The following is a 15,162-nucleotide window of genomic DNA, read 5'->3' as shown; positions in this document are numbered from 1 at the left end:
CACAAGCACATGCATTCCTATGCACATACTGCTGCCCCTATATACACATAATGAAAATAAACTCTACAGCTCAATATTAACATATTGAAAGGTGGGTATAGACTGACTGCTATATACAACTTAAAACAAAATTGTAATACGAACGAACAGTGGCCTAGGAATCAAGCCTGGGTACCAACTTTGTCAAACAGTTCCTAAAAATAAAGACAATTAATATAGTTAGTGTCTGAAGGAAAAAAAGACATACTGGAATAAAATCCATACCTGTTGGAATTTTTAAAATCACAACAGATTTTCTTCTTCCTCAAAAACCTAAGTTGTGTGAAAAGAAGAGCAACTCAGTGTTCTCTGGGTAGAGTAACTTAATTTGTATTCTTTTTAAGTATCTGTCTCCAAGAGGCTCTTACAGCCATCCCTCCATATTCACAGGGTAATGGTTCCAGGACCCCATGGATATTAAAATATGCGGGTGTTTGAGTAGGCTTCACAAGATGACAAAGAATCTGCACATAACTTACACACAATTTGTTATGTGTGTGCTTTAACAATTTGAAGAAGTGGAGATCAAATCTAGGGCCTAGCACATTCTAGGCCAGTGTTCTCCACTGAGCTACATGAGTTGAAGCTGTAGAGACAGTTGTTACACTATGCTGTTTAAGGGCTAACGGCAAGACACAGAGCATGAGCCTGCTCGTGGAATTTTAAGTATTTTCTGTCTGAGATTGCTGGGGTGCAGACTGTGACGATGCACAGTCTGACTGTCACAGCAGTGGAGGACAGACGTGTAAATGAACCTCACTGACACTTGGCAGGCAGAGTGGCTGCAGAGCACACGGGCGATCAGGACAAAGTCACATAGGCAGTAGTGACTTAGTCAAAGAGTAGTGGACACCACTGGAACCAACCAACTAACTACACGGAGCTCCAGTGCAGCTTCATCAAACCCAAAAGGCATAAACACTGTAACAGCATGTTCAAATACCGAAATGTAATGATTATAGAAGAAAAACGATGTGCAAATGTTTATTAGCAAGGGCTATGAGAGCTTTTAAGACTATTTTTCAGATATTAATATGGTAACACTTCAGCATTTCATTGTTTTTACGTTTCAAGTCATTGTCCAACAGAAACACAAAGCAAGTGACACTATATAATAAAGGAAACAGAACTAATTTTAATGGAGTTTTGTTTATCTCATTAGACTTAAAACATTACATTTTCAACATGGAACTAAAATAAATACACTGAAGAGATATTTTACACTATTTTTACACTGTTTTCAAAGTGTATTTTATAATTAGAGCAAATCCCAATTCAAGCTGGTTGAACAGCAAAGGCCCAGTGGCCCCACACTGAGCCTCGCACTTCTCATCAAATCCCTGAGCCCTCAGTCAGCTTTACCACTCTGCTCCAAGACCAGGATAAAAGCTATAAGTGAAGCATGAATTCTGAGGCAGCATATCAAAAGACCAGCCCAAACTAGAATTATGTATAAAATTCTTAAAATGTTACTCAAGCAGTATCCCTTTGTGGGAGTAGTTATCATCTGAAGCTCATTAAAAGTGATTTAACTATAACTGTGGCACGTTTCTGTTAGCTCAGACTAGGCTGAAGGTGTCTGCACTGTGCGAACAGGGGATGCAGCTGCAAGCTTAGGGACTGACTATGGTGAGGGTGGCGACCAACCTGAAAGAAGGAGCAGGCACTGAGGCGTCCCCGCTACTGCACTCTCACTTCTCAAGAAGGGTCTCATTCTGCAGCCCAGTCTGGCCTCAAACACAGCAACTGTTCTGCCTCAGCTTCCCAAGTGCTGGGATTACAGATGTAAGTCAATATGCCAGCCAAAAGAGAGAAATTTAAACCACTTACCTAACAAACATTTAACAAATATTTACTTAGAGACTGACTGAAAGGAGACCTTCCTACATCGAGACACAGCTGTGATGGAGCTGTACTCCACAGGTCACAGCAGGCAAGAGAAAAAAGTTTAAAACCTTTGGGTGTATACAAAAGCCAAGCCTGTGAACATGCATACACACTCATACACATATATGTAAAGGCACAACCACACAGGCATCACAGGAAACAGGAAGTAACAAGAAGCAAAACTTGAAAGGACAGCTGCACTCTGTACACTCAGTGTCGGAGGAGTCCCATCCAGAAGAAGATGTTTAAGCAAAGACAGCAGGAGAGGTGGAAAACTCATGTCCACAGGAAGATCTCCTCCAGATACACCACATCCGATCAGTAACTGGTCCATTCCCCTGGCAGGCTCCATCCACTTACCGGAGGATTGATTTCATACAGTTCTTTGTTCTTGGCGATCGTGTCGTTGATTCTCTTCTGCATGTGGGAGATGTGCTGCTCATAGGAGCCGTCATTGGGGGTCTTCCCAGCGATCTGGATCCCACCAGGAGTCGGCAAAGCGGCTAGGTAGACCCCTGTGGCCGACTAGTGAGAGTAACAGGGACATAATCAGAGAGAACATCAAATGACTGCTCCGTACTAAAGACACATGGCCAGGCCACATCTATAAGATCTACTCAGGGATGTTCCTGAGTGATGGAAAACAGCTGTGAAAGGGATTCTCTAAGTAACCAAGTATGCCTTTTAAAGCTTTTGCCTCATTTATTAAAAAAAAAAAAAAAAAAAAAGTAGAACTCTGAGCAGTTTGGGCAGGAGGATATGATGTTCAAGCCTGAGTTTCAGTGTGAGTTCCAGACCAGTCTGGGTTATAGTGTGAGACCATGTCTCAAAATATCTAAAATATACACATAACTTGAAATCTAACATACCTTAGCAAAAACAAACAAACAAACAAAACCACTACTAAAACAGTAACCAATGAGTAGACAGTGTGCTTGAGAAGGGCAACAGAGGAGAAGCGCTGCAATCACAGCAGGAAGGATGAGGTAAGAAAATGCGAGCAGCCTCCTCCCCGTGTGCGATCTCCGGCTCACTCCACAGCTACCAACACACACAACATACTTGACACATTTATTTGACTATTTAACACAATGATAATTTCTCATTCTCCAGCTGTACTCATTCTCCAGTACTGTACAAAATCAGTACTGGAAAGTTATGAGAACTATAAAGCAAGGTAAGAATCTACATGTGTATTTAAGCTACCACAAGCAGAGCAAAGTGTGAAGAAATCTAAGCATTACAATGGGTGTAGAGGCACATGCCTGTAATCCCAGCTCTTGAGAGGGAGACCCAAGATGATAAGGAATTCAAGATCAGCCTCAGTTACACAACAAGTTGAAGATCAGCCTGGGCTTCTTAAAACCCTATCTCAAAAAGAGTAAACGCAGGGCTGGCAAGACATCAAGTAAAGGCATTCCCTGCAAAACTTGATGGCCTGGATCATCAGGATTGATGAATCTGCACAGCGGAAGGAGAGAAGTGACTGCTACAGGTTGTCCTTTAGTCCCAGCAAGTCCACCATGGTCTCTGCACCACAGGGTATGCACACACACAAGTAAATGTAAGACAATAACAACAGCAAAAAGAGAAGCATTGAAGTGGGGGTATGGGAGAGGCAGCTCTTCCTTGGGTATCTGTATATTTAAGGTGAAATTGGTCAACTGTCAACTCTGTAAGATTCTATAATGTCTACACATCATCTGAAACTAGTCCTGCACAGTACTCTTCCAGAACATAATCAGCATAGCCATAACTTAGTTCCTCAAGTCCACCACTAAGGAGCCCTGCCAGGCCTTAGCATCACCTAAACACTTCTGCTCCATTCACTGACTGATGACACAAAACAGCCTGGACCTGCAAACCAGATGAGCCTGGGTTTGAAACCACCGACAGCACATATGACCCGGTCACTCTGGAATGCCAGCCTGAGGCAGCACTGCCTTCTCCTAAGTGATATTCAGCAGGGACTTCCATGTCAGCTATCATGGAAGCTAGCTTTCAGATAGTGAGAGTTTGGTGCACACAATGCAACAGCACAGAAAATGGCAGGTGGACACAATCAGCATCGCTAGGAAACACAAAGGCACTGCCTGGCACAGGCCTTAGGTTACATCAATGCAGAAACTCATCAATTCACTACAACCACTTCACTGACTCCTACATACAAAAATGTACAGCTGAGAACGGTGGTGCATAGCTGCAAACCCAGCCCTCAGGAGGCTGAAGGCTGAAGCAGAAGCATCATGATTTTGAGGCCAGCATGTGTTTATTAGCAAAAACCCTCTCTCGAAATTTAAAATAAGTAAATAAATAAATAAAATTTTCATGCTTGTTCTAATAAAAATAGGAAATGAAATAGGAAATATATTTTTATTTTAAATATAAATTTTATAGAGAAAGACAAGAGTATCCATGGAGTTTTAAGTTAAATACCTCTACGTGTCTTGAAAAGATGGCAGTAAGAGGTAAAATTTGAAAGCTGCCAACACAGATGAGAATCCTGTAAATGTCAACAGCCCCAAATATGAAAATATAATAGAGCTCAGATCAGTGGTTTCAACTCAGTAAACTGCAATGATAACTTTTAAACTGATCATAGTCCCTTAAAACTATGTAAAAGCCACTCAGTAGACTCACTTCCCTAAGTTTCTCCAGCCATTAAAGGCCTGATGTCTTGTTTCTTTAGCTAAGTCTACTTTTGTTTGCTTCTTCTGAGTCAGGGCCTTACTGTGTGTGTGTGGTTCCAGGCAAGCCTTGATCTCCTGATCCCTCTGCCTCAGATGCCTACATGTTGGGATCGTAACGATGAACCACCACATCTGGGCTATGCTATTCATGGATCGTAACGATGCACCACCACATCTGGCTATGCTATCTCTTACATAATCCGCTGAATCCCACACAACAGACTCCAGAGCTACAGAACTGACAAAAGGCATGCAAATACTTCTCAACTCACCGCTAAGCCCATTAACATGTTTTCACCCACTGTGATCTGAATTCTTAGTCCAAACAAAGCGTTCATTCCTTTGAGTTTGAGCTTGTTCATCAGTTGAGTGTGGACTTCATACTCCATAAACGGCAAGAGATTACTGATAGCTGTGGCATTGGCTTCTGCCTGGGCTTTCTTTTTTAGGCGACATAATCTACAAATGAAAATAATTCCGTCAGCCCATAGTGTTCCTGGTACCATCCTAAGAAATGTCCAGATGGGACTCTGGTTTCGTAGAAGACTTCTTTAGAATTTCCGATGTTTTGGGTCTGATCTCCAGCACCACTGAGAAAAAGAAAAGACTCCCTAGAAGCATTCTTAGTAAAACACTAGTCTCAAACAGATTTGCTCTACTATAATCTGCTGCTTTGCCATTACTGTCACTAATTATGTCTTTACTGAAAGTTCTAGTTCAATTATGCAGGAATTTAAAATCTCAGAATCTCTAGAAATAAAATGATTAATGACCAGAACCACTACACAATTAAAAGTCTTAGATTCTAATGCTGGAAAGATGGCTTAACAGTTAAGAACACTGTTCTAGAGAACTAGAGTTTAAGTCTGAGCACCCAATGGCAGCTCACAATCCTATCAAACTCCAGTCCTAAGGGATCTAATGCCCTCTTCTGGTCTCTGCAGGCACCAGGTGTGTGTGCACATGATTTGCACACATACACGCAGGCATACACATAAACACCCATATACATAAAATTTTTAAAAATCTTAGGTTCCATAACTGTGTGTGATACAGGATAGAAGAACAGCAGAGAGGAACGCTAGCTTAGGCACAAATGTTACTTGTGCACCCATTATGCAACAGCAAGCCTTCAAAGGGACCATAGTTAGATCAACACAGCACTCATAAATAACAGTAATGACAGCCAGAAGACAGTGGTAAAAGCACTGTGCTCAGAAAACACTTGCAACATAAAAGTAAACACATTTCCAAACAAAAACAACATGCATTACCAACAGATCATCAAAAAATACTAAAGGAAATATACTTAGGGGGAGGGGGAAATAATCCCAGATGGGAACAGAAGACAGAAGAGGAAAAACACTAAATAGAATAAAAATATATTTTAGAACAGAACTCATCATAACTTTGGAATTAAGTTGATGTGTAAAAGAGGACAATATCAACAATTCCCTGGACATGAATAGGTACTGTACACCAGGTTTATGACTCTATACCTCATGGTGTCTTGGGGACACCAGACACAGTTTTCACAAACATACCTTGCCTGGATAAGGCAACCTTTCCCAACAACCACTGCATCAGTGGGCAGGTCAATGGTTGTAAAGAGGACATCGGGGACCTTTTGTTTCCGGCAGTTATAACAGTATGTGAGGTGAGCAGGGAATGGCATGTTCAGCTCATCATATGGTATATGGCAGAATCCGCAGCCCACAGGCAAGTTTTCTTCAATCCTAGGTAAATATATTTAAAAAATAAGACACTCTACTCAAGATTCAGAACCTGGTCATCCTTAGACAAAGAAAACTAGCAAACAGGTGTCATGGAGCACTTCTAAAATAGCTGTAATATCTACACAATATATATTACAGACACAGTATCTGTGCACAGACCCACACAGCTTGTTCCAGAGCAGTGGGAATGCCGCTGTGACTGATAGATTGCTAACAACCATGAGGTCAGGGCTATTACTACTCCTCTAAGAAAAGAAGTCATATTATACTAATTCCGTTGATCATTTGCCATAACGTGACAGAGATGACTTCTGACACAAAAATTAGGAGGGTGAATATCATAAAAACAGAGACTAGTCAGCAAGGATAGCATTTTCCTAATGGTTAATAAATAGAAACACACACACCAAACAAACAAACAAAAATGCTTGGCTGCCTATGGAAACAGAATGATAAGATATTACTGAGGTCACCACGTGCTTTGGTTGCAGGACACATAGATACCAAGCTAGGACTGACCTGTAAACCTCCACCCACCCTGCTAACCAGCTCAGAGTGCTAAGTGATATACAGGTTCTGGAGGAAAAAGTGTGTTACCCAGCAGTGAACCCTGGGAGCTGCAACACCAAAATGTCAGGCAAATGTGCCCCTTGGTGGAATAGCAGCATGACTACTGTAAGCAGCTACTACTTTCTGATTGAATTTGAAGCCCACTCCACAGGCGAGAGCGCATGCATGCATGAGAGCGCACGCATACCTAGTACTAGTCAGAAGCCCATGGCTGGAGAGGCCATAGGTCCTACTGAGGAACCTACTGTTGTTTTGCAAAATGGGCATGGTATCAAACTGCCATTTATAGCCATAGACTAACACTGCTCTTAGCCTTGTTCAGAGAAGCTTCTATCTGCAGGGGTGATGATTAATGCAAAGACTTTTATGTGGTAAAAGTGCCAAGAATAAGGGATTCAATGTCGAGTATTCAGCCCTAAATAAAACATCTGTATAACCCCCACTATGACCAGGGAACATTGCAAAAGAAAGCGTAGAAAGAATGTTAAGAACACAGCAGGATGGGGAGGAGTTCCGTGAGACACCGTCTTCTGTAGTTATCTACACAAGATCTGCACAAAGAGGGACCACTGACATCCACTGTGCATGGAGGAATGAGGCCCACCCCTGCTTGAGAGGCTACTGACACATTGACAGTTAATGGCTGCTGGGGGAGGGAGAAGTATTTTCTTCAGTGGAGTGGTCATTAGTATGTTGTCTGTGCCCCAGTAAGTAACTTCCAACCCCTGTTCCTAGAAGCAACCCTAATTAAATTCAGTGGGTCACCAAAAAAAAAAAAAAGACATGAAAGCAGAAGGGACCTGTTAGGGAGAAGTGTTTCAGAAGAATCAGAGGGTGATGAGAGATGGTAATGGAGGACAAAAGTACCAAAATATACTAAATACAGATGTGAAATTACCAAAGAATAAAAAAATAAGAAATTATGGGAAAATTTTAACAACAAAAAGGTATTTGAAAAAATGTGAGAAAAAGGTATATACTAAGATTGCTTGTTTTGAGCAACTATTTTTACATTCCTGAAAAGCCAAAAGACCTACTTTATGACATACACGTATCACAAAAGCTGACAAGGAGCACCCACGGCCACCCCACTCACTGCCAGCAGGTCACAAACAGTGTGACTCCACACCAGTTATCTAACCTCTTCTATAAAACTGGAATGAATACTTAGAAATATTATATGGGGTTTCCTTGGAAAATTAAGGGAAGCTACAACTAAATATACCTACCCTACAAATGTAATGCCTGCTTGACAGATGCAAATGCAAGTCCATGTAGCCTGAATTGGCCTAGGATACCACACCAGCCTGCTAAGCCACAATCTGACCTCCTGTTTGAATTCACATTTACTTGAACTCAGGAGGATGACTTAAGTGAAACCATTTTTAATTAAGCACTCTGCATAGATTTGAATATCTACAGAAAAATCACCAGGAACAAAAATCAGAACAGTACAATTTATAAACATCTAAAACACAAAAAGTACAGAAAAAACTTTCTGAGTCCTGAAATGAAGGTAATCATTTTTCTTTCTACTCTCTGATATTCTCCAAATTATGGCTAGTATGCATTAATAACTCCATGGTTGTGGAGGGGAGGAGGAAGAGCAGCTCCACCAAATTTGGTTACCTGAGTTTGATCCCTGGAACGCACATGACAAAAGGAAAGAGCTCACATGTACACGTTGTCCTCTGAGTACCACCCACATGTCACGGCATGTGTGCAACCACATCCCTTCTACATAAACATGTACAAATAACAGATGTTTTAAAAATATTTTATTAGAATTTGCTATACCCATCTAAACCCAGGACATTTTGGAAAACTTACTAAATTAGGTTTCTAGGACACCGTGGCCATAGCTCAGTGACAAAGCACTTGCCGAACATGACAAAATCCTAAACTCAACCACCAGGGATCTTCTGCCTTACTCAGGAAAGCAATCAGATGGGACTGTCCCACAGGCGTAGCTGACTGCAGCCTGCCTACCAAGCACATGCCCTGGCTCACTCCTCAGCCCAGGAGCTACACTATGCAGCAGGCAAATCACTCAGTAGTGGAGTCCAATTCCTCAACAATGCTCCCTCGTTTGAAGGTGCTAGAATAGACTGGCAAGCATCCACTCAAAAGCAGGTACCTAAGGTCCTCCTCTTTCCCAGGTTAGCATATGATCCTAAATTAATAGAATATATTAAATCTTGCAAAGTTATACTTAATTTGGAACTAGAGGACTTTTATACTTTCTTCTTTAGTTTGTACAGTTGTTTCAAAACACAGTAGATGCCAATATTAAGATAATAAATCTAACATATTTACATATATTTATTTACATAGACATTGGATAGTTTCATCTGTTGATGAAAAATTTTTTTTACATTTATGGACGTTAACAGTTTAAAGGTTACAATAATTAAGTAAGTTAAAAGTAAGCTAATCTCACCTAATACTTTCATTTTCCATTTCACATGTATTAAAGTCGTAAAGCAGCACAATATAGTACGTGCTTTGACTGTTTGTGAAAGAGGAATTTATGAAAATAAATTCTACTTGTGGTGATGAGACAAAAAGAAGACAATAAAGTAAAAGAAATTAAAAGGGTCCACTTGAATTCTTCTGCTGTTACTCCTACATGGGAATTTATCAAGACACCAAGGTGACGTATAAGAAAGAATATTCTGGGCTAGCCGTACACTGTGTGAAAATGTATTTCTGTGACTGGTGTAATAAAAGCTGAACAGCCAATAGCTAGTAAGAGGTCAGACAGACTTCGCAGAGAGAGAGAGGACTCTGAGAAGAAGAGAAGAAAGATGGAGGAGAGGTAATGCCACATGACAGAACACAGATTAACACCAATGTGTTAATTCCAGCTACAGAAACTAAAGCTTTCCTACAAGTGGTCTCTGTGTAGTTATTTGCAGGCTGGCTACAAGGGCAGAATCCTACACAGCTGTTACCAAGTGCCTGGTACTGGCTGAGACAGTCCCCAACTACCTGCCAACTACACAGAAAAACCTCCCGAGCTCTGAGATTTTAAAAAAATCAACCTCGCCCTTCTCTGTTTAGGAAAGCAAGCCATGACAACCTCTGTTCCAAAGAGCCCTCCACAGTGCCTTCCTGAAGAAACCGAGGGTTCAGTACAGCTGCCGTGCCAGATGCTGATAAAATACAGACTTCTTCACTGGAAGAGAGAGGGAAAAAAACACAGCAAGTCACATAAAATGCAGACGGCAAAACTACTGCAAATAAAAAGATAAATTAACAGTAATAGCTTCCTGAAAGATTAAATAGTTCAAAATGTAAACTCAGTAACAAGCTACCAAACTGTATTACTCTAAATATCATGAATATTTATTAATATTATTCTAAAAGTACAACTATAAAAATTATCTATAGTGCTACAGTTTAACCTAAATTAGAATCACAAAAGTATCTAAAATAGTATCCAAAATATACCAAATAATACAGACTGTATCTTTCATATATATATATATGACAGAAAACTTATTTTAAAAGGAATTCTTTTAAGTTCTTCATTACAAACTGCCTGTCTTAAAAGCAAAACTACTTAGACAATAACAAATGGAACTGCTGAACAGTATCACCCACAGCAAGTGAGACAGTAGCAGATAAGGAACGAGAGAGAGAGAGAGAGAGAGAGAGAAACAAGGAGAAATTGTACAGAGCAAGACAAAGACCAGACACATGAAGTCTGAGCACAGGGCACCAGGCTTTCAGGCAAACAGGCTGCGAGCACCTGAGGAACAGCCAGAGTGAGTTCAGGACAGCAGTGTGCATCGAAGAATTCCATCAATAACAGCAGGAAGGAGGGGTTGGAACAGGAGAAAAAGTTAGTAAAGATGAAATTTAGATGCAGAGATATTTTGAGACAAGTGGCTTCTGGCACATGAATCCAGACTATGAAGGAAACTCAACGAACTTAGAGGTGCCTGTGCCCATGACACAGCTTTAAATTCACTACAACGTCTTCATTACACTTTGCACACGTGCATGCACGCTCCAGGACCCACACATGCCTCTCCTCTGCATTTGTGTCACTCATGTTACATCCCCATGACTTTGAACAAGCACCAGTCATCACTGGCACTTCTAAATGACGGACACTCATATTCCACTTCCGGTAACATTCCCACCCTATTCCAGACTTCGTCCTCTGGGGTCCTGAACAATACTTACCATACATGTCATACTTCTCCAGTGGAATATAAATTTCATGGCAAAAAATCATGTCTTGATCATCAAATCCTTCAGGCATAAAAGCATATGGCACTAAACAAGGCAGGACTTCCTTACCAGCAAGCAAGGTGGAGCAGTTATCTAAGTTGGTAGCTAACAAGCGGGAAAGCTACTAGGAGGCTGGAGAGATGGCTCAGTAGCTAAGAGCATTTGTTATTCTCACAAAGGACCCAGGTGTGATTCCCAGCCCTCAAGGGTGGCTCACAACCACCTATAACTACAGTTTCAGGGCATCCAACAGGCACACACATGGTATACATACATGCATGCAGGCAGGCAAAACACTCCTACACATAAAGTAAAAGAAATAAATCTTTAAAAAAAATCTATTCAATGGTAATAGAAAGATTCAAAGATATAATACATGGCTTGAAACAGCAAAGAACACAACACAGTAAATACCATGGCAGTAATATTCATATTTACTGCAAGTTAATGGCCTTTCTCTGACAGTAATGATGAACACATGAATAGAGAATCTGGTAGTAAGAATTATGCAGAGTAGAGAAGTAAGAGAGCACTGGGTCAAATGGCTCCTTAACTACCACAATTATCAACTTTCTAGAAGGCCATGAGGATGAGTGCTTGTAGGCTGAAGATGGATGCCCCAACAGTACAGAAGAACTTTGGGTGACTGTCCAGGCAGCGAGATGTCTCTATCAATTTTAGAGTTTTGGAAGTTGTTTATAATGCATTTCCTGTTTACTTAGGTAATATTACATCCTTTTGGAGTCTTTGATGGAGTTGAAGAATTTATAGTTATAGTTTTCCTTAGTTATGATAAAAGATAAAATAGATATAAATATGGTAACTGTAGTTTTTGTTTGATACTTATTGTTATATGTAATTTACTATGTTAAAGTTAAAGCCTTCCTTTCCTTTTTAAACAGAAATGGGGAAATGGTGTAGGAGGTCCTTCTGTTTACATGTTGCTTTCATTGGTTAATCAATAAAGAAACTGTTTGGGCAGGACTTAGGCAGAGAAGACAGAATTGAATTCTGGGAAGAAGAAAGGAGAGAGAGAGAGAGAGAGAGAGAGAGAGAGCGCGCGGCCAGGTCAGACATGCTGAATCTTTCCCGGTAAGCCACGACCTTGTGGTGAACACAGATTAATAGAAATGGGTTAAAACAAGATGTGAGAGTTAGCCAATAGGAGGCTGGAGCTAATGGCCAAACCAGTATTTTAGTTAATAGTTTGTGTGATTATTTCAGGTGGCCGGAACAAGGGGCCTCGCTCCCTGTAACAGATGAGGTTCCTGGATGATAAAATAACTAAAAGCAAAGAAGACTGTGTGTGCCTAAACAACGGGGTCAGAACTGGACATGAAGGCGTAAATGCTAATGGTGGAAGAGCATTAGGTTCTAACCTGAAAGTAAACTTCATAGTTTGAAATGTTGTAGACAGTGTCAATGGATCGGCAAGTCCAAAACATACTCCAAAGTCAGTGGCAAGAGAAGACTAGTAACAAGAAAGCCCAATTCTAGCTGCAAGGAGGAAGAGAGCTGACAAGTGACCAGGGCAGAAGGACAGGTGGTGCAGGAAACCAGCAGCAATAGCATAGAAGGTCTGCATAGCTCTTGGCTGGCCTGGAATTCACTATGTTGCCCAGCGGAAGGAGTCAACAGAATCAGCCACTGAAGTGCTACAGGATGAGTACGACGTGCCAGCTATTACACACTCGTGTGACACTTCAAAGCTCAGAACACAGTTTGTATCCCCATCAGTTTAACAGACGAGCCGAGGCTCTGGAATTCACAGCGATCACGTGGGCAGGAGGCACCTGGAACCTGGTCTGATAGACTCAAGGCCCAGCTGGCCTCCCCACTGCTCCTCTTCTCTGATGTGCATCGCATCGCTCCCAGTTCACAGGACCAGCCAATCACAGGGTAAGAAAATCCAAGCAGCCATTTACCAGATGCTGGTTGACTCGCTGTAGCCCACTACAGCATGGCAGCCTAAGGCTTTAGCGTGTGACTTTATCTCCTGTCTGATTTCTGCCCACCACGCATCTCGAGTTTCTGGTTCATCTGAAACATAAAGTTGAAGTCAGTTGACTACTCAGCAGCATATCATACGCTAACAGGAAACGTCTACAGGCACCCTGACTCGGGGAGATGGAAGTATTGCCCCACGCTTTACACTTCCTGTCCTTTAAAGTGCGCTGACAGTGACAGTGAGGCAGACCACTCGGCTCTACCAGCTTTCCTACTTCAAGGGACACTTGCAGGGCATGTCTTTTAGCGCCGTATGTTTTAACAGCTGTAACTTACGGTGGAGGTCTCAACCTTCTAGGTTCCAATCTGGTTTGTTGGTTTGACTGATTTGGGGGACAGGATCTCACATAGCTCAGGCTGGATTCAAACTCACATAGGGAGCTAAGGAAAACCTTGGTCTGATCCTTCTGCCTCTGTCTTCTGAACGCTAGGGTACAGGCATGTGCCATCACACCCAGGTCAGGTTCTAAACTGAGAGGACACATTATGTCTCATCTCACTGAGTGAATGAATACCTTATATGTCCTAGGCATAAATTTGATTTAAATTTTGACTTCATATTCTATCACCTACTTTTATAATCCACTACATTTCAAGTTCTACCCAAGGTAGATTCACAAATATTTATAAATGGTAAAAAAAAAAATTATTTGCCATTCTTTTATAAAGACGTAAGTCCTGGGCAAAGTAACGGTATTAAAAGGACAAGCTAATCTAAAAAGAAAAAAAATTGATAGGGGTCAGAAAAAGAAAGTACATTTAAAAAGTTAACACAAATAATCTGGTTAATAAAGAAGGGAAAATTTCAAACACACAATTTTAAACTCCATACATGGCCTGTAACTTCAAAAGCAGTTATGGTCATGGTGACCTATGCCTGAAGTCCTGGCTGCTTGAGAAGCTGAGCACATGAGTTTAAACCTGGCCTTCTCAACAAGCTAGGGTTCCTGCTTAGAGACTAGGGATAAGCTAAGCGGTAGAGGCAGAGATAGAGGCCCTGCCTTCACTAACATCCCCTGTGATGGGGCAGTATGGATGAAGGAGGGGCTGCATGCTTTCCAATCATTTGCGTTTTGTGAGTAAACAATCACTGCAAGTGAAACTCACTCTCCATGGGCAAAGGGTTAGAACCAAAAGTGGTGCTAACAACGAGCAGATCCTGACTTGGTTCTTTCTTGTGGTCAGTGCCCCTTTGGAAGGACTGTGGAAGTTCAACGCTAGAGGTTCACGCTAAGCTCTTACTGCATATGATTTACACAAAGGTGCTACTAGTATAGAAAACCAAGCAGACACCACTTTCTATTTTTACTCATAGTTAGATCAAATTCTTAGCAGAGGTTTTCAAAACAAATGAAGGGGAAGTCTACTCACTAATAAAGTAGAGAAGAAAGGAAGGACGGAAAGGTTAAGAAGCGTGCTAGAACTCACAGCCCTGGGATGAGTATGTCTCCTCCGCACAGAGGGGACGAAGGGGAGGGGCAAATGTCAGTCAGCTCTTGATTTAGTCTGGAGTCTGAGACAGAGCTACCCTAAAACTTTCCTTCAGAGAGAGATAAAGAAGTGCAGACTTGAGGAAACTGGGGAAAGATGAAAGAACAAGATAAAGAAAAGAAGAAAGAGAACAGAAAGGCTACATTCCCATACTATGGACTGAGAAATACACAAACATTCAGGTGGTCTTTTGTACCTACAGCTCACTACAAACTTGTTCTCACATTCTGGCTGAAATGTATACGCTAAGAGTCCACAGTCACCTCTCTAGCAAGACATGCACGCCTTTTCGGTATTCTCTTTGTTTGTGATGGGACTGGTCAAGTAGCCTCAAACTCACTATACTGATTAAGCTGCTGGAACTCGCTACAATCCTCCTGTCTCTGTCTCCCCAGTGTGAGGATTACAAGCGTGAGCCACCATGTCTGGCTGGACATGTATGCTGGTAATGTCAATTTAACATCCATGTCACCTTCCTTTTCCAGAAGGAAATTATAGTA

The 15,162-nt window shown here is 41.4% G+C and overlaps 1 protein-coding gene across 7 annotated transcripts in view; it reads right to left on the bottom strand.

Moving 5' to 3' along the window:
- Nucleotides 1–15,162, bottom strand: part of C2cd5 (C2 calcium dependent domain containing 5) — a 92,351-nt gene that overhangs the window by 26,631 nt on the left and 50,558 nt on the right. For all 7 annotated transcript variants that reach the window (XM_050135254.1, XM_050135247.1, XM_050135248.1 and 4 more), the window contains 5 exons: nucleotides 13,090–13,204; nucleotides 10,005–10,100; nucleotides 6,161–6,352; nucleotides 4,889–5,075; nucleotides 2,287–2,451 (listed from right to left, as the gene is read on the bottom strand). In XM_050135254.1, the coding sequence (XP_049991211.1) occupies nucleotides 2,287–2,451; nucleotides 4,889–5,075; nucleotides 6,161–6,352; nucleotides 10,005–10,100; nucleotides 13,090–13,204 (755 nt within the window). The remainder of the gene's footprint in view (nucleotides 1–2,286; nucleotides 2,452–4,888; nucleotides 5,076–6,160; nucleotides 6,353–10,004; nucleotides 10,101–13,089; nucleotides 13,205–15,162) is intronic.

This window comes from Alexandromys fortis, unplaced genomic scaffold (genome assembly GCF_014885135.2).
Source record: "Alexandromys fortis isolate MF-2015 unplaced genomic scaffold, M_Fortis_MF-2015_v1.1 scaffold_21, whole genome shotgun sequence".
NCBI lineage: Eukaryota > Metazoa > Chordata > Mammalia > Rodentia > Cricetidae > Alexandromys > Alexandromys fortis.
This window is presented reverse-complemented; position numbering and strand designations above follow the sequence as displayed.